General features: G+C 40.2%; 2 protein-coding genes across 2 annotated transcripts; both read right to left on the bottom strand.

The window, feature by feature from the left end:
* Positions 1–1570: 1570 nt before the first annotated feature.
* On the bottom strand, positions 1571–5433 carry LOC139639367 (chymotrypsin A-like). The gene is made up of 7 exons (XM_071513450.1): positions 5321–5433; positions 4546–4649; positions 3591–3670; positions 3104–3182; positions 2842–3022; positions 2239–2372; positions 1571–1732 (listed from the first exon to the last, which is right to left on the bottom strand). Exons 1-7 carry the CDS (start codon positions 5370–5372, stop codon positions 1571–1573), a joined length of 792 nt encoding a protein of 263 aa, XP_071369551.1. The 5' UTR covers positions 5373–5433.
* Positions 5434–8038: 2605 nt separating this feature from the next.
* Positions 8039–15760, bottom strand: LOC139639366 (pregnancy-specific glycoprotein 22-like). Its single transcript, XM_071513449.1, has 4 exons — positions 15666–15760; positions 12744–13067; positions 11934–12257; positions 8039–8652 (listed from the first exon to the last, which is right to left on the bottom strand). The coding sequence occupies exons 1-4, from the start codon at positions 15712–15714 to the stop codon at positions 8321–8323; spliced, it is 1029 nt and encodes a 342-aa protein (XP_071369550.1). The 5' UTR covers positions 15715–15760; the 3' UTR covers positions 8039–8320.
* Between the last annotated feature and the right edge of the window lie 2225 nt (positions 15761–17985).

Here is a 17985-nt window from a genome sequence, read left to right as displayed (position 1 = left end):
GGTTCTTGGCAGTCTGAGATGGTAACACAGTAGTTTTGTCAATGGAGATGGAGATGGATGTACATTTCTGACTGGAGCTTGTGCAGATTCTTGCCCAAGTAGTCTTAAGTATTTTCCCCCTAAAATTCACCAGTAATGATCATTTCACAGCTGTTCATTCAAAAACATCTCCCGGGAGGACCAAGCCCCTGACCCCCCTATAGGGTTGGTGTTGTCAGGGTCGATGCATCTCAACCCCACCCAAGGTTCAAACCAAAGTTATGCCCTTGTACTCACCACATGGTAAAGGAAGTACATTAGGCTAGCTGACTGATTATTTCAGTTCCTCATTTTTCATACTGACCAGGCCTGGTGTTTGGTTCAAACCTGTTACCAACAAACTGTGGTTCAAGATCAAACAGTTATTTAAAATTCAACAACTTGTGAGAAGGCACTTGCAGAAATAAACACTAACATTTTATGTACAATATCCAGTGTATGGATTTAAGAAAAGCCAATGTTTAATATAATATCCATTTAATATAAAACCTACTTCAGTTTCAGTTGCACTCTGGCAAGTGTTTCTGAAGCTTCATTTAATAAGATCAGGATACGTCAGTCACTAGTGATTGGTTCAGATACGTCAGTCACTAGTGATTGGTTTGGGGAAAATCGACCCCCCCACACACAAAAATGCTAACGAGGAGGAAATCTCATCTGAATAATGGAGTGGAACCAGATGGACATTCAGTCTGAAGATCAGACTAAATAAGTACCATGTACTTAAACAAAAGTAAAACATGGAAAATCAACAGTAGGCCTACATGAATTTCAAAATGGGATCTCATTTTTTAACCTCACATTTGAACATGATGAAAATACACACATCAGAGGGTTTTGTGATTAAAACACCTTGTACAAAACCAAAGTGTAAAATTAGATTTTATTCACAGTGATATGCCAGATCTTAAGCTATTGTGATGTGAACCCTCTTGCAGTGCTGTTGGCCTTGTTGTACAGGACAGGTTTAAATCTTGAAACAACATAAGAATCCCAGACACAAACCCAAGAGGATGAAGACTTCCAGTCATTACAGTGATTACAGCATTCAACTCTATAGATATTTTCCTTCCATATTGGAACAATAAAGAAGGCTACAGCATTTTTATATACACAATGCCAATGCCTTACCCATTGCATTTTCAGACTCAACATATAAAAGAATGTCATCTGCATAAAGTGATATTTTGTGTGAAAGGGGAATTAAGGAGCTGATCAGAATCTGATAATGTTAATGGTATGAATTTTAAAAAAACAATCCGTTCTGAATTTTGTTGAAAATTACAACCGATAATAGCAAAAACATAAATTTTTCCTATTATTAGCATCATATTTGCATTAGGGCATGTTGGGTCTGCCACTATTGCAACATTCCCCTGCTGCGGCTTCATAAGCACTTCATATAAACTTCATATACACTCCTCTGCTCCACACAGGAAATTAACTCAAAAAACAAACCACAACCAGCTTGTAGCTAGACTTTCATTTTATTGATTTTCTGGATGAAACTGAGAACAGTATGAAGGTGGATTTAGTTGGCAGCGATGGTCTGGTCCATCCAGGCGCGCAGCTCGGTGACGCGGGCGTACACGCCGGGCATTGTGGGAGTGCAGGTTCCGCTGCCCCAGGACACGATACCAACCAGGGTCCAGGCTCCGGCCTTCTGGCAGACCAGGGGGCCGCCAGAGTCTCCCTGAAACACAGCAGGAGGAAAACCAGTCACACCAAAACATCAAGCAGTGACGCTGATAAAGCTGCAGGAGAACTGAGCTGCTGCACCTCTGGCTCTAATGCATGTGATGCTGCTGTGAGGAAAGATATGCAGCAGGTCTGAAACTGTTTATTGTGTGATGGAAAACTTGTATTTTTTCACGTGTGTTGGGGTGAGATGCTTCACTGTTTAAGCCCGTCAGGGTTTCTTTGTTTCACCTGCAGTTTGTTTTTCTTTTCCTCTTTTTCAACTGTTTGATTTGTGGAAATAACTAAACTGAACTAAACTTAAAACAAATAAAAAGCTCAGTAAACGAATCATGACTCATGGCACTGGATGTATGTATGGCAATGTCGCACTTTGCATTGTCTCTCCACTGTGTGTACGCTGCTCTTTTTCTATCTGTACTGAAGTATATTCCCCTGGTCTGACTGTGAAAGGGACTTGACTTGACATCAAAATGGCTGCCGTTTGCCACTGTCACCCACCATGCAGGAGGAGGCTCCGGAGGCTCCGGCGCAGATCATCAGGTCGCTGATCTTGTTGCCCCAGAAGCGACGGCACTGCTCATTGGTCAGCAGGGGGAGGGCAGCCTGCTGCAGCAGGGCGGGGGTGTCAGGAGCTGCAACATACAAGATTTAAATCAGACAGCTTAACCAAGCTAATCATTATCCTGTGTGAATGTGTTTGATGAAACACAGAGGTTGGGAGGGAATTCATGAATTACATGAAGTCTCTACATAATACCAGTCCCATGAGAACAGGACTTAAAATCCTGATCCTGTTTAGGACTTTAGAAAAACCCAGATGACCCCCAGAGTTTTCAGTCCAGTGGTGTCCGACCTGATCCATGGAGGGACGAGAGTCTGCAGGTTTTCCTTCCAACCTTCCAAGTTCCTCCTCTCCGCTTGAAGGTGCTAATCAGTGAAATCAGCTGCTGTAGTTTGGTTGGAAGGAAAACCTGCAGACTCTCAGCCTCCATGGTTTAACTCCACTGTTTCAGAGTGTGTGTCGTTGTGGCGGTCCGGCTCACAGTTTGAACGTGTGTTTAGATGCAGCTAGTTTTCAGAGTGTGCGTTAGCCTCCCTCACCGTTGTGGCGGGTCAGGCCCCAGCCGGAGGTCACACACTTCATGCCGCCGGGGAAGTTGTCTCCGGTCTCGGCCACACACACCGGGGAAACACGCATGCCCATCTTGGCGGGGCTGGCCAGCTTGATCAGCAGGATGTCGTTGTTGATGGTGTAGCCGTTGTAGCGGGGGTGCTTGAACACCTTCAGGGGGAAGCAGGAGGGTCAGCTGGTGGAACTAATATAAATATATTCTATATTCTATCCAGGACAGACAGAGCTTACCTTGCCAACCTTCATGACCTGGATGTCCTCAGCGGTGGAGGAGCGGTCGTGTTCACCCAGGATCACACGGTGGGACGTCCTGCACCAGACAGCAGACAGCAGTTCAGTTCAATCTGATTCACTTCAATTCAGAGATATTCTACTCTACTACATCCTATTCTATTCAGTTAAATTGCGTTTAGTTTTGATTAATTTCATATCAGCTCATTCAGTTCAGCTCAAAACAGTTTGGTTCACTATTATCCCTGTTTGTCAAACCAACAGATAAAAATAATTGGAAGCAAAAGGTGAGGTCATAATATTTTCTTTTATTCATCTTTTATTTGAAATGTGGATGATTTGACATTAAACTGTATGTTTACAATGAAATTCAGATTTGGGCATTTGCAATCGATTTTTGCTATTAAGTGTAATTTTAGGTTGCTGCCCTGACCCAGAGCAACAGGCTTCTTCTGCTGTTTGACAGCGTTTCGTTGCCTCAGCCTACCTGACGTTGCAGTGAGCAGCCGTCACAACCCAGTTCTCATTGACCAGAGAGCCGCCGCAGAAGTGGAAACCAGTGTAATCCTGGGATCAAAACACAGAATGGTAAATGAGACAGAAAGAAATCCAGATAGAACCACTAGCAGTGAAGGTTTACTTTGGTCTGCAGCAGCGCTCACTCTTTTACGGAGGCCCTCTGGGGTCACATGTCGATGTGTAAATCCGTGCGAACGGATTTGTAAACTGTGCGAACGGATTTGTATTGTGAATCCGAGTGCACGGTTTTGAAATCCGTTCGCACAGTTTACAAATCCGTTCGCACGGATTTACACATCAAGTTTTTTTTTCTACCATGTGACCCCAGGGGCTCCGTACTCTTTAAACCTCCTGGACTGATTCAAGCTCAATGAGGTTTGGACATGTTTGGTTCAATTTGCAATTTCTCCTCAGGAATCAATTAAGTTCATCTGATTTAATTCAGGCCTTACATTCCTTCTACTCCATAAAGTAATGAATTACAGCAAGCAATTATTTTTTCTAAATGCATATTAAGTGTTTTTGGAATAAAAGTACAACTGCATATTTTTCATGCAACAGTTGTTTGGCTGCATGTCAACTGCTGTGTGTGTGTTCTCTTTATAGTTATGGATGAAGTGTGTGTGTGTGTGTGTGTGTGTGTCCTGCAGGGAAACCAGGACCAGGACCTGACCTGCAGCAGGGTGCTGTTAACATCTACTGAGTTCAGCCTCTTTCAAAGTTTCACGTTTCACATCCAATCACATTAGGCTAGTGCACAGTCGATTTTGTTGATTTCTAATCAAATGAACTGCTGCCACCTTGTGGCAAAAGTATGTAATCCGATTATTTTAAATCAGTATTTGATGTGAACTGATGTGTGTGTTTAATCAGCAGGATGGTGTGCAGCAGCAGGAAGTGTGTGTGTGCTGTGGTGTGTTTACCTGCAGGGAGACCTGCCAGGGCCAGGAGTGAGGCACCGCCTCCTCACCGTTCACGATGCGGGAGTAACCAGTGATGACTGGAGGGATGGCTGGGGAGCCGCAGCCTGACACACACACACACACACACACACACACACACACACACACACACACACACACAAACACTGCTTATTACACAGCTAGCAGCAGTCAGTCCTGCTGGACTGATACATGCAGAAAACTTAATTACAATCTGAAGGCAGACAGTTAGACTGGCTGACAGACAACAAAACAGCAGCAGTCAGAATTTAAAGGATCATACGGCAACTTAAATAACTTACTATATAATATATAATATATGGATACATCTACAACTTCATCATTGATTCTTTATTTTTCAATTCACTTGTAAGTTTGCTTCGTGGACATTTTGCATCTAACTCCAAACATATTTACATTTTCACACAAATTAAATGTTTCATAATATCATCATTGTACTTAATCTGTTCTCTGTCATGTCTAAACCTGTGAATATTTCTGTGAAATGTCAATATGAAATTACTCAGTGTATTGCTTCATCATATTTTTTTGGATTACATTTACATTTATATCTTTACTGACAATTCCTCCCTGTAGGATTAATAAAGTTTCCATTTATCATCCCAGAAGGACTGACTGATCTGTCCAGTGCCACTCTGCTTGACAATTTAACTTTTTTAAAGTTTACACCACACACAAATAACTGTAACATCCTGATCTGAATGTAAAACCCTTCCTGATGTGTGAGCAGGCTCACCGTAGGCGGCACCAGCGAAGGCGAGGCAGGACAGGATCCAGAGGAAGGCCATGTTTTCAGCTTGGTTCTCTGCAGCCTCCGCTCCCCTTTTATACCCGAGACGTTCACCAATTATTAACCTGCGTCAGTGTAATCCCGGCCGGGAACATGCGTGTTGTCGTTCCTCTCTGCCTGGACTCAGCTGCTGATAATCCACATTTTCCCAGACGTGTTCAGAGCGAGGAGGAGGCTCGGGGTTTAGTTCTTTATCTCTGTTTCTACAGACTCAGCCAAACTGGAGAGACTTCAACACAATTTATATTTCATTTCCCCTTCTTGTTATTTCATGTTGTTGTCTTGTTGAGGTTCTGGTTTCTGTCGTTGTTCAGTCTGTGTTGGTCATCTTGATTATTTTTTCTTACTTTCTCTTTAGTTTGAGACATTTCTATATCTCACCCACACAGTTTGTACTTCTTCTCTCCTTCTTTCACTAAACCCAAACCTCACTGGACAGAGCAGGACATTTACTGACACTGCAGTTAACAGTGCTCCATTCCCCCAATGACAATGTATGCAGTACTGTAATGCACTTATGTTATGTTAAGTTGCATCACATTAAAATGTATCCAGATGCTGTGTACAGAGTAAAGCCAATATTGTGTAAATGAAGTGTGTTTTATAGGCCATGACAAATCAGTCAGGAAGACTGTAAATGTTACATTGAAATTAACGACAGTATTTTTTTTACAGTAACCCATCCAAAAGCAATTTTCAAAATCACATTACAGTAAGAACATGATTTTTAATATTTATAAGGAGAACCAGAGAGACCCAGGTTCAACCCCCCCAACCTGCTAAAGTGACCTTGAACAAAACACTGAATCGCTGCCAGCTCCAGACCCTGACCTCCCTGTGTGTGGGAGGGGAGTACATTATCCTGAATTTCTCCAAGGGGATGAATAAAGTGCTATCTTATTAAATATTGTCTAACATGCATTAGATTAATTTAAATTTACTTTGTATCCAGAGACCCAAGTTGTTCCGGTGTTTTTTTTGTGCGGAATTCTTCTCACACACTATCTCTTTTTGTTTTTCCCATGGAGCAGCCAAGGGCATCACAAGGCGCAGTCAGTCAGTCAGTCACTTAGTGAGATAATGCACTTTGTCAGTTGGCCTCTAGAGGGCGTCTTAGACTGTGAGATGCAGTTTCCCATACAGAGGCACAAAATCAACTTGGTCAGTGTATAGAAATTGATCTAAATCGATCTCTGATGCTCGCATCATGTCATGTTTGTCATTTGGAGATGTACAGACCAGCAGCGTTGTACTAATCCAGTCTCCACAGAGTGTGAAAACAAAAGTGAAACTTAACATTCCACTATTTGCTCCAAACTCGCCTAACGGATTTGTAAACAGTAACATGTCTTCTGCTGCCCTGCAAACTTAACAGTAAGTAACGTTATTACCTTGTGGTATTTAAGCAATGTAATTGAACTGTGTCGCAGTGCTACAGTGCAAAGAATTTAACACATGTGCCGCTGGTCTGTACAGGATCTGTGCTTGTTTTATCTTATTCTGTATGTATGTAATGTGTTATATACGTTGTGTAAAGCCCTTTCAATTGTCTTTGTGTACAAAATGTGCTATATAAATAAACTCCTTGTCTTGCCTTGCCTATTGCATTTTCAGGCTCAACATATCAAAGAATGTCATCTGCATAAAGTGATATTTTATGTTGTTGGTTACAAATTTTTTGACCTTTTTATGTTTGAATTTCTTCTCATACGCATAGCTAATGGTTCTGTAGCCATTGCAAAGAGCAGTGGGGAGAGTGGGCATCCTTGTTTTTTTCCTCTGTTCAAAGATAGTTGACCCGAGCAAATGCCATTGGTTGAAACCATAGTCTTGGGATAACTATAAAGCGTTTTAATCAATTTTTTAAAAACTGGTCCTGACTTAAATTTTGATAAAACCGAGAACAGAAAAGTCAATACAATTCTGTCTAACGCCTTCTCTGCATCCAATGATAGCAGCAGAGAGGCTGTTTGACTATTATTCAAGCAGTTTATGAAATTCTTATAGCACTCTAAATGTAATGATGATGAAAAAAGTTGTTTTGGACCTTGAGCTGTTGTTTTTCATTTTCATCCGAACACAGCAGATTCCGACCACAGACACTATGAGAAATACCATTGCTGACAGTAAACGAGCTATGGCCGGGATGTGCTCTGTTCAAATGACAAGAGATCAGGTGTTAAGTTAATGAAATGTGGTCTCAAGGAGATGTAAGGACAAATACAAAATGAAAATTACATTAATGAAACCACTGCAGCAAAATGAACCATCTTACTAATGTACCATGGGTCTGTGCTGGGGAGAGCCACGGTTTGATTGGAGGGTCTGATTTGAGTGGAGGGTCTAAAGGACAGTATGATGCCAGTCTGCTTACCCATGGTGGATGCCTCAGTTTCTTGGATTGTGGTTGTGGCTGTTATTGTTGGCTTAATACACAGGCTATTTGTGGCTGCAAGCACCCAATGCAATACGTACGTACGTCCCATTGGATAAGGTGCATTCAATGAATATGAGCCAAGAGGTTGGAAAATGTATGTAATCCTTCAATCAAGGTGAAAACATGAAAATCACCAAAATTGGAGAAACACGTTTTTCAAATGACAACACTGATGTATAACTACATTCATGTACAATATTTATATTTTCAGTTGTGCATTTGTTTGCAATGGTAAAATATACACAGAATAAGAATTTATGTCAACTAGTTTAATATTACAGAATTAGTTTTTACTAATGTATAATTAAAATTATATTACAGACACTGTATTATAAATGATATTAATCACACGTATTATTCAGTTAACTTACTGACATTGAGTATTCCCATAAACCCAAACAGAGACAGCATGTCCTCTACTTTGTGCTGCAAATTGACAAGTGGCTATGAGATACTGGAATATGTGGCGTATCATTATTACCAATTTCTCCAACGGTTCATAAGAGTAATTATTTACCTTGAATGGACAGTTGTAGTTTTCGCGTTGCGATTTGGTATCCATCTTGATTAAAGGTTTGAAGGGAATATTCAGCATTGTCAGTCCAGCTGATGTTACTTAACCTAAAAGTTCCATTACTGGGAGTAAAGGAGGATCTGTTTTTTAAGTTATTAACCAGAACCATATTATTTTTCACATAGAGAACTCTGAAACTTTCGTTCTTCATCCATCTGTATGTAGACGTTTCTTCATCCTGAGTGATCAGTTGGAGAACCACAGTTCCTCCCAGAGCTCCGAAACATTGAGCTCCATCCTGTCTGCCGTCACAGTAGGTTTCCACACCTAGAAATTCAGAAAAATAAGACAATAAAAAAGTAAATATCACAATCAATATCCATATCCAAGATTTGAGGTGTGGGAAAATATTCATGTATTGAATATGAAACAGTGTATAGGGGTATATTGTGAGTAACAGGTTTGCTGTAGCTGACTCTGTCAGACCACAGTATGCAGACAGGAGGTTCTTCTTGGGAAACACAGCCACACAAACACCTGAGACTGTTCATTTAAATGGTGAAAGTCTCTGGATATCAACAAAGGCTCTGGAGCACACAGATCTCTGGTTATAATTTAATTAAATAGGTGCAAGGACTGATGTTTCGACGTGACTACGTTTTCCTAAGAAGAGGCAGTCGCCTTCTTTGGGTTGATATCCAGCATAGGCGTCACGAATAGCGGGTACAGGGGGGACACGTCCCCTCCAGTATTCAATAACTGTCATTTTGTCCCCCCCAATAATTTTTCTGGACCACAAAATTATTGGGGGACACCAGGTCTGTCGGCTGCCGCTGGTTTGCGGCAGATTGCTGCTTCTAAATCTGAATGACCAGAGCTCGACTTATTGGTTGAGTTTACAACTATAAAGATAACTAGAACTATAAAAAGATTTAAATCGTTGTAAGTAAATAGAACGTCTGTGTTCACACTACAACTATAACTATAGGCCTGTTAACATCCAATATGATAACTAACAAATTTTGGTTCCATCAGAGTGATTTTTTTTGGATGCAGAGACAACAATAAAACATTTTCAACCAGTCAAAATAAAGTAAAAATGAATGGTGGGAGAACTGAGCAGCTCTCTGCAGTGACAGCGCTGCTTGCTGAGGAACTGACTACAGAAGTCCAGAGGAACCAAAGACCATTGCCTCTATAAAAAGGGTGAAAAGAAACATGAAAGTCGGGATCGGAAGAGCTCTTGGGATTATCTGTAAATCGTGTTTACACTCTTGGAAGCTGGTAATTCGCTAACTGGTGTATTTGCTATTACCCAATAAACATAAAATGCTCCTGTAACGTTCCCCAAAAGTTCCCGTTTGGTAGTATTTTGGTAGCTGTGCCTGTAGTAAATTTGTGCCTGTAGTAAATTTGACATTTTATTGCATTACATTTATCTGAACACATCTGTACTTTTTTTGCACATGAAGCATGGCGTAAGTTGAAGATGTAGGCTACTTTCAGTGCATTGATATACAATAATAGAATGAGTACTTACATGTTGAATTAAACATAAGTCAAATAGGAGAAAATCTGTGACACTATTTTTCTACTGTTTTGACCTAAATATTCTTGTTTGGTTTGGCAACTTCCAACCATTTACAATTCCATTCTCTCCCTTGCAAAACATTTCAGTCTATAATCAAGAGGTATTTAACTGTAAAAGTAAAAAGTCTGTAAAAGTCTGTGGCATACGGTACAGGAGAGGATTAGGGCCACATGTGAAAAATGTATTTGAGTTCTGAGTTTAAAGTCAGAATTCTGAGTTTAAAGTCCCCCCCCAGTGCTTTTATAAAGCAGAAAACAACTGATGATAGACATGCTAGGTCTGTGGTAAGAGGGGATTGTATAATACCTATGAGGACTGACTGCCTTCAGACAGTCAGCTTTTTCAGTGAGAGCAGCTCACACATGGAACAGTCTGCCAACACTTATCAGAATCTGTGACACATATCGTTCATTTAAAATCATGGTTAAAAGACAATCAAGTGTGTGACCATACTCTGTAACTTATTCAAATAACCTGAAGCATGCTTTGTTTTTTGTATTGTTGTCCTTGTTTTAAAGTATTTCATGTGTTCTTATGAAGTGTGCTCTGCTATATGTACAGTATTGCTGTTCCTGATCTAATGTATTTTATGTGTCTTTTGTAGCTGTCATTACACCTGCCCAGGGCCTGCAGTTGAAAATTAGCCAAGATGGCTAAACTGGCACACTTACAGAAATGTCTATTAATGTTGCTCTTGAATGATGATTCCGGGCAGAATTTTAACCATACTCAAAGACAGCTGTGGCTATCAGCATGCACTGTTGCTAAAAAGATGTTGGCGGTTAGGTGGCAACCACCGCACACTCTTTCTATTCATCAGCTGAATCACTCTTTAATAGAGATTTTATCTATGGAGCTCTCTGTTGCTAGGATGAATGGGGCAGGCCAGGTTATGCTCGAGGCTAGGAAGGAGGCACTCAACGCAGCTAGAACCATGATATACATTTTTATTTTTATTTTGTTTCCTTATTTATTTTGCAATGTACTATTAGGAAATATCCTGCATGTATAGTGGAATTTAGAGAAAGATCCATGGGGATGGGGTAGGTCAGGGTTAAGGAGCGACCAAAGGTGCAGGTGTGTGAAAAGGCTTCTCCCCTACCTTTTCACCTGACCCTATTTCCCCAAAATTACTGCATTCTAATCTATTATGTCACCTTACCTGTGCAGAGTCTTGAAGGGGAGGACCAGGATCATGGGCCAGTGGTTCATGACTTTGTGTCATGGTGCGATGAGTCTTTTCTCCATTTAAATGTGTCCAAGACTAAGGAGATGATTGTTGATTTTATCTCTTATCATAGGTGATGATATTGAGCTGGTGGACAATTATAAATACCTGGGTATTGTTCTTGACAACAAACTGCTTTGAAGCCCATGCGGATGCCATCTCAAATAAAGTGCAACAGTGTCTTTTCTTTCTGAGAAAAATGAACTCTTTCAATGTTTGCACTGAAATGATGACTCTCTTTTATAGACGTTTTATTGAATCCGTTTTAACCTTCTGTATTGTAGCCTGGTATGGAAATCCTAACCTGTCCAACAAGAACAGACTTGGTAGCCTTGTTAAAGTGGCAAGTAAAATCTTTAGAGTGAGTCAGGCCCAGCTGATGGAGATTTATAATAAGCAGGTCCTCAGGATGGCCAATTCCATTCTGGTTTGTCCTGACCATCCCCTGCAGAAGGAGTTTGAGCTCCTACCCTCAGTGACTGAGGGACACAACATTTTCTACACTGAAAACCTCCAAAAACTCAGAAGAACAGCCTTGTTTTTAGTTTGACCACCATGTTTTTTTTGGGGGGGGGGTTCATCCTGTGGGTTTTGAAAGGGTTTCATAAAACCCAAGAAGTTGGAAAATTTATATAACCCTTCAATCAAGGTGAAAACATGAAAATCACCAAAATTGGAGATAGAAGTTTTTAGACAGCATGTAAATTGACAAGTGGCTACGAGATACTGGAATATGTGGCCTATCATTATTACCAATTTCTCCAATGGTTCATAAGAGTAATTATTTACCTTGAATGGACAGTTGTAGTTTTCGCGTTGCGATTTGGTATCCATCTTGATTAAAGGTTTGAAGGGAATATTCAGCATTGTCAGTCCAGTTGATGTTATTTATCCTAAAAGCTCCATTACTGGGAGTAAAGGAGGATCTGTTTTTTAACTCATTAACCAAAACTGTATTATTTTTCACATAGAGAACTCTGAAATTGTTGTTCTTTAACCATCCGTATGCATATGTCTCTTCATCCTGAGTGATCAGTTGGAGAACCACAGTTCCTCCCAGAGCTCCGAAACATTGAGCTCCATCCTGTCTGCCGTCACAGTAGGTTTCCACACCTAGAAATTCAGAAAAATAAGACAAAAAAAAAGTTTTGAAAGGGTTTCATAAAACCCAAGAGGTTGGAAAATATATGTAATCCTTCAATCAAGGTGAAAACATGGAAATCACCAAAATTGGAAAAATATGTTTTTCAAATGACAACACTGATGTATAACTATATTCATGTACAATATTTATATTTTCAGTTGTGCATTTGTTTGCAATGGTAAAATATACACAGAATAAGAATTTATGTCAACTAGTTTAATATTACAGAATTAGTTTTTACTAATGTATAATTAAAATTATATTACAGACACTATTATAAATGATATTAATCACACATCATATTATTGACAAATTAATTCCCATAAACCCAAACAGAGACAGCATGTCCTCTACTTTGTGCTGCAAATTGACAAGTGGCTATGAGATACTGGAATATGTGGCCTATCATTATTACCAATTTCTCCAACGGTTCATAAATAAGAGTACTGATTTACCTTGAATGGACAGTTGTAGTTTTTGCGTTGCGATTTCCCTTCCATATACATCAAAAATGCGAAGGGAATATTCAGCATTGTCAGTCCAGCTGATGTTACTTATCCTAAAAGTTCCATTACTGGGAGTAAAGGAGGATCTGTTTTTTAACTCATTAACCAAAACCTTATTATTTTTAACATAGAGAACTCTGAAATTGTTGTTCTTTAACCATCCGTATGCATATGTTTCTTCATCCTGAGTGATCAGTTGGAGAACCACAGTTCCTCCCAGAGCTACGAAACATTGAGCTCCATCCTGTCTGCCGTCACAATAGGTTTCCACACCTAGAAATTCAGAAAAATAAGACAAAAAATAAATAAATTTCACAATCAATATCTATATCCAAGATTTGAGGTGTGGGAAAATATTCATGTATTGAATATGAAACAGTGTATAGGGGTATATTGTGAGTAACAGGTTTGCTGTAGCTGACTCTGTCAGACCACAGTATGCAGACAGGAGGTTCTTCTTGGGAAACACAGCCACACAAACACTGTGACTGTTCATTTAAATGGTGAAAGTCTCTGGATATCAACAAAGGCTCTGGAGCACACAGATCTCTGGTTATAATTTAATTAAATAGGTGTAAGGACTGATGTTGTTCTGTTCTGACAGCAGCGGTCCCCAGGCTGAAGCACGAGACAAAGTCCTGTGTCAATCACTGCAGTTCATCAGTTCATTTAAATATTCATGTGCTAACTGTAAATCAGAACGCATACCAGTACCAGTTTAGCTACTGTTCAAAAACTATATTGCTTGGTGGAAGAATACAGTTGTTGTTGTTGTTATTGAAGATTTATTGAACTTTCATTTTTAATACAGTAAGAATTAGAGGTGTACAGAGCCGTCATTATCTGTATCTGTATCTGTTCAACCAGCAAAATTGTCTCTGTATCTGTATTTGGATAGAAGACCGGAAGTGGGCGTGGTTTATACCAGAAGTCACGTTAAATCGGGCAAATGTTGTATTTTCTAACCTAATATTCATTGGCAATGCAATTTTTGTGCCTTCAAAGCATCAAATTGATTTAATATTGGCATATAATTAATTATGAAATATATTTCCACATCCTCATACTGTACTTTTCATCTTCTCTTTTTTTTTTAACTAAATTCCATGAAACCTATGGCTGATACATACAGCATGTTACATCTTAAACGGATGAATATTGACTGAAATACAAGGTAAAACGTTGTTTTTTTTCAATATTTTGAAAATTTTAAATGGAGGAATTAACACATACAGCTAAAAACCACAGGTTCTAAGCTTCATTTTAGAGGTTTGAAAGAAATCCAGCTGCCACACCAGGCCTTTGTCTCACTAGTAGAGGTCTGCAACCCGACCCGAACCCGACGGGACCCGAGATTGTGTGTCGGGTATCGGCCGGGTTGGGCTTGGTTGTTTTGTGTTTTTTCATGCGTGGAAAAAAGCAAAATGTTTTATGCTCCTCGCTTTCTCCTGAAGCTCTGTGACCCTCTGCAGAGCCTCTCTCTCTCTCTCTCTCTCTCTCTCTCTCTCTCTCTCTCTCCGCTCTGTCACTGATGCTGAAAGACGCACAGCCAAAATGGGCTTTTTTCATTTGTGTTTTACTACTTCATTTTCTGTTTTTGTTGTTGTTTCCATCGCATTATTTGTGCTTTCCCGAATAACGTATTCGGTTCCGGGTCCATCTCTAGTGAGAATACACTTGAGATTTTGCTGAGCATTGATTCCTCATATCCATAATTGGAACAGGGGAAGGCGTGTTGTGGTTTGGATGTAAGCCAGCTCTAACATGGACAGAAGAGGAAGCAAGAGAGGAACAGCTGTGGGAGAAGAACCAGCAGCCTCCTGCTGTCTCGCCTTGGAAGTTCCAATGCTACATTTTTTACTCCTGGTCATGCAGAGACATTAATACGTTCTTCAAAGTGATTCTCTATATTACTATATATCTATACTGCTCAACAGTATTTGATTATTCATGACTATTTTCATTGTAATACATTTTGTGATTGAGTTAATCCTCGTAGTATTGATCTTCTGTACTTAATCAAAGATAGAAACTGTGAAAGGTCAAGATGTCCAGTCCTGAAAGTCTCATTTAATACATTAATGTGCAGTGGGCTGTATATCAATACATAGTTCTGTGGAATTCATCCCTGAATTCCTACACCAAAATTGTAAAAAAAGGAGTTTGCCCATGACCCAACTGTATAGTTCATAACCTCATACCAGAGGCTTCATGTCATCCCTTTCTTTCCCTTCAGCAGAGGCACAGCGCTGCAGGGAGCAGACTGGGTCCTGGTTCATGTTCACTGCATGCGGTGTGGTAAGCTTTAAAGTTTGCAGTGACCATCTTCACATAGTGTTCACTGGATCTGCAGTGTACTAGTGTGTACTGGTGCATTGTGCACATGTGGTGTCTTCACTTGGGTTGTAGCATCTCCCTGCAGTAGCCCCACCCTCACTCTGCCACCCAGTGGAGGTTTCCTTAAATCACTGCTGTCTTTGCTGCTACAATCTGTATCAGGCTGCAGTCAACATTTTATCCATATTTATTATTTGTAATAAAAAGATTATTGTTTGGACTTTTCCCTCTGGTTTCTTTGCGCATTTTTCTCTTTGCTTACAGCAAATCAAATAAACATTTTGTGTGAACTCAATGTATGTCTCCTGCTCTGTCTGTAACCTTGGAAATTGAACACTGTGGTAAGGCCCGAGTATTTGGTTGGTTCCTTGAGCATTAGGCCTCAGGTGGTACAGGACAATCTCCTATTCCTACTGGGCCTGGTCACATTTATATTCATTCATCAGTATGGATTACTGGTTCAACATAAAACAGCTTATTCAAACAATATACAATCATGAATATATTTATGTGGCAAATAGTGAAACAGCTCACCATGAGAGACTCCAAGTAGCACCATCAACAGTCCAATCACAGCTTCCATGTCTCTGTTCACCCTCAGCTGAGCCAGTCGCTCCTTTCAGACAAACTGCTCTATGTCAAACTGTTCACCCTAAAAAAAACCTGCTGCCGAGTAGAAGTGAGAAGAAAAGGGAAGTTAGAAGAAAAAGGAAGTTTTTATTAGTTTCACTTAAGTATTCACGAACATGACCAATTGCCTAGACTGAATGGAGGAGAGGTGTGTATTCTTCCTTCATACTGAAAGACGATTTGAGCAGGACAGGTGAGACTTCTAGGGTTCATGTGCATATATAATAAGGCAGTAAAGATAGATACTCCTAGAAGGGACTGTATTAAGCACACCGTTAAGGACTTTCCTGTATCAACCCCCCCCTCAGTTTTACACTTGGTCGCACCCATGTTGCGCCTCTGTCTCACTCAGTTCCACCCAAATATATTTGTGTGGGCATGATCTCTTTGTCCTTGCACAAGGACAGTGCCATGAATTCTTTTTTTTGTCGTACGACACCATGACTCTTCCCAATCGACTGTAATATGAAACTGTGGGCTCATAAATGGAGATTTCCTTGACTGAGGGGTTCCAATTTTGGAGTACACAGACAGAGGTACATGGTTGCCTTTGGCAAGGTTTTGCCGATCGAGGCAGACCTTTTTATCCTCGCCAACCCACTTGCTGTTCACCATCTCAGTAAGTGTTTCTTCATGAAGGAGAGGAGAGGCATAGGATGTACCGTATGTTATGGCGTTTTGAATGAAGAGACTGGCTGATAACATGTATTGTGGGGTAAACAGGCAGTCAGCACAGTTTAATTATTAAGATTATTTAAACTTAATTAAAATGGTAAAACAATGAATATTAAACAAGCATTTACACTGAAGACAGTAGGCTACTGCTGATTTAATGTAGCTGACAGACACAGATCACAACATGCTTTTATCATCTTCTGAAGTTTAATTCATTAGTTTAACATGTGCTGGCTAGAATTAATTATCATAGTCATTAAGTCAACAATTAATATAAGGCACCTAGTTGGGCTTGCCAAAATCGCGCTACAGTTTCATGAAACAAATAAACAAATCGGCTAACAGTTTGTTTTGCAGAAAGTTATCATAAGATAACAGATGATTGTTTGTGTGCCTTTAAGACTATCATAGTTAGCTACTCACACGTCGGCTAGCTAACCTTAACTTTGCTGTCCAATTCAAGACACCAGAATTGTTTTTTTTTAAACAAATAAAGCTTGATTCACATTCAGTACTCACACTCTGATTGTCGTCTATCTTGTCCATGTGTCCTAGAAATGCGGTCCTTGGTTATCCAATTCGCTAGGTGGCGCTGTCGTGAAAAACTAGGGTCCTAGAAATGCAGTCCTAGGACTGAGGTCCTGAAACTGCAGCCTCCGGTATTGTAGGAACATGCTACTCGCTGTCAGGCACACACAGGACAGCCACTGTCCATACCAGAGAGATACAGTATGTTCTTTGGTCCAGACAAACATGAGGGGATGGAATGGCATGCTTATCATGCACCTTTTGACAACAATGTTGACGTTATAGATAGCTAGATTAGATTATAGCTAGCTAGATTTTCTAAAATTGTGTTTGTTGCGTGACCAGCAATAAATCTACTAGCTTTAGTTAGCTTTCCATATACACTGCCTTTACTAGCTAGCTAGCTAACAGGCATGTCAGTGACAGTGTTTCCCCCTGCCATGGCATTCTGCAATCGTGGTGCTTAGGATCAAACAGTCACAGTCACACCAAGGAATTAAAAATGTCATGATGTGGAGAGAAAGCTAATGTAAAACAATCAACCCATCGGAATGTTGTCCTGCTAATATCCATCGTGCGCGTTCCGGTTAGTGGTGGCACTGAACTAGGCTATATCTATGCATGTACAAAAAAGTTAAAAGTTGTCAAATCTCTGTGATGCTTGGGTCTTTGAACAAGCTTCAAAAAACATCAGAGCCTGCTAGGTGAGTTGCATTGAGCTACTTAGAGCATTTGTCTGAAATAGTAGGCTAAGGCTGATTGGCAACTGACAGAAGTAGATCTGATCAATTTTTAAAAAGCATGTTGTTCTCCATTGCATAGTTGCTTGCTTCTGTACTGTTGATAAGGCTAGGCTTCTCATGGAAAACACACGCTGTTTATTACAGGGGGACAGGGAGCACAGAGGGGAACAAACAAGTACAGACCACAGACCTCTACAGACTCTACAGAGGTACATGCATAACAGTAGATGTACATTACATTACATTAAATTACATGACGTCATTTAGCAGACGCTTTT

This window comes from Centroberyx affinis, unplaced genomic scaffold, assembly GCF_046629955.1.
Source record: "Centroberyx affinis isolate AG114_WGS23_722 - 3 ecotype Tasmania unplaced genomic scaffold, CSIRO-AGI_Caff_v1 ptg007186l_1, whole genome shotgun sequence".
Taxonomy (NCBI): Eukaryota; Metazoa; Chordata; class Actinopteri; order Beryciformes; family Berycidae; genus Centroberyx; species Centroberyx affinis.
The sequence above is the reverse complement of the archived record's forward strand: the minus strand, read 5'-3'. Positions and strand labels throughout refer to the sequence as shown.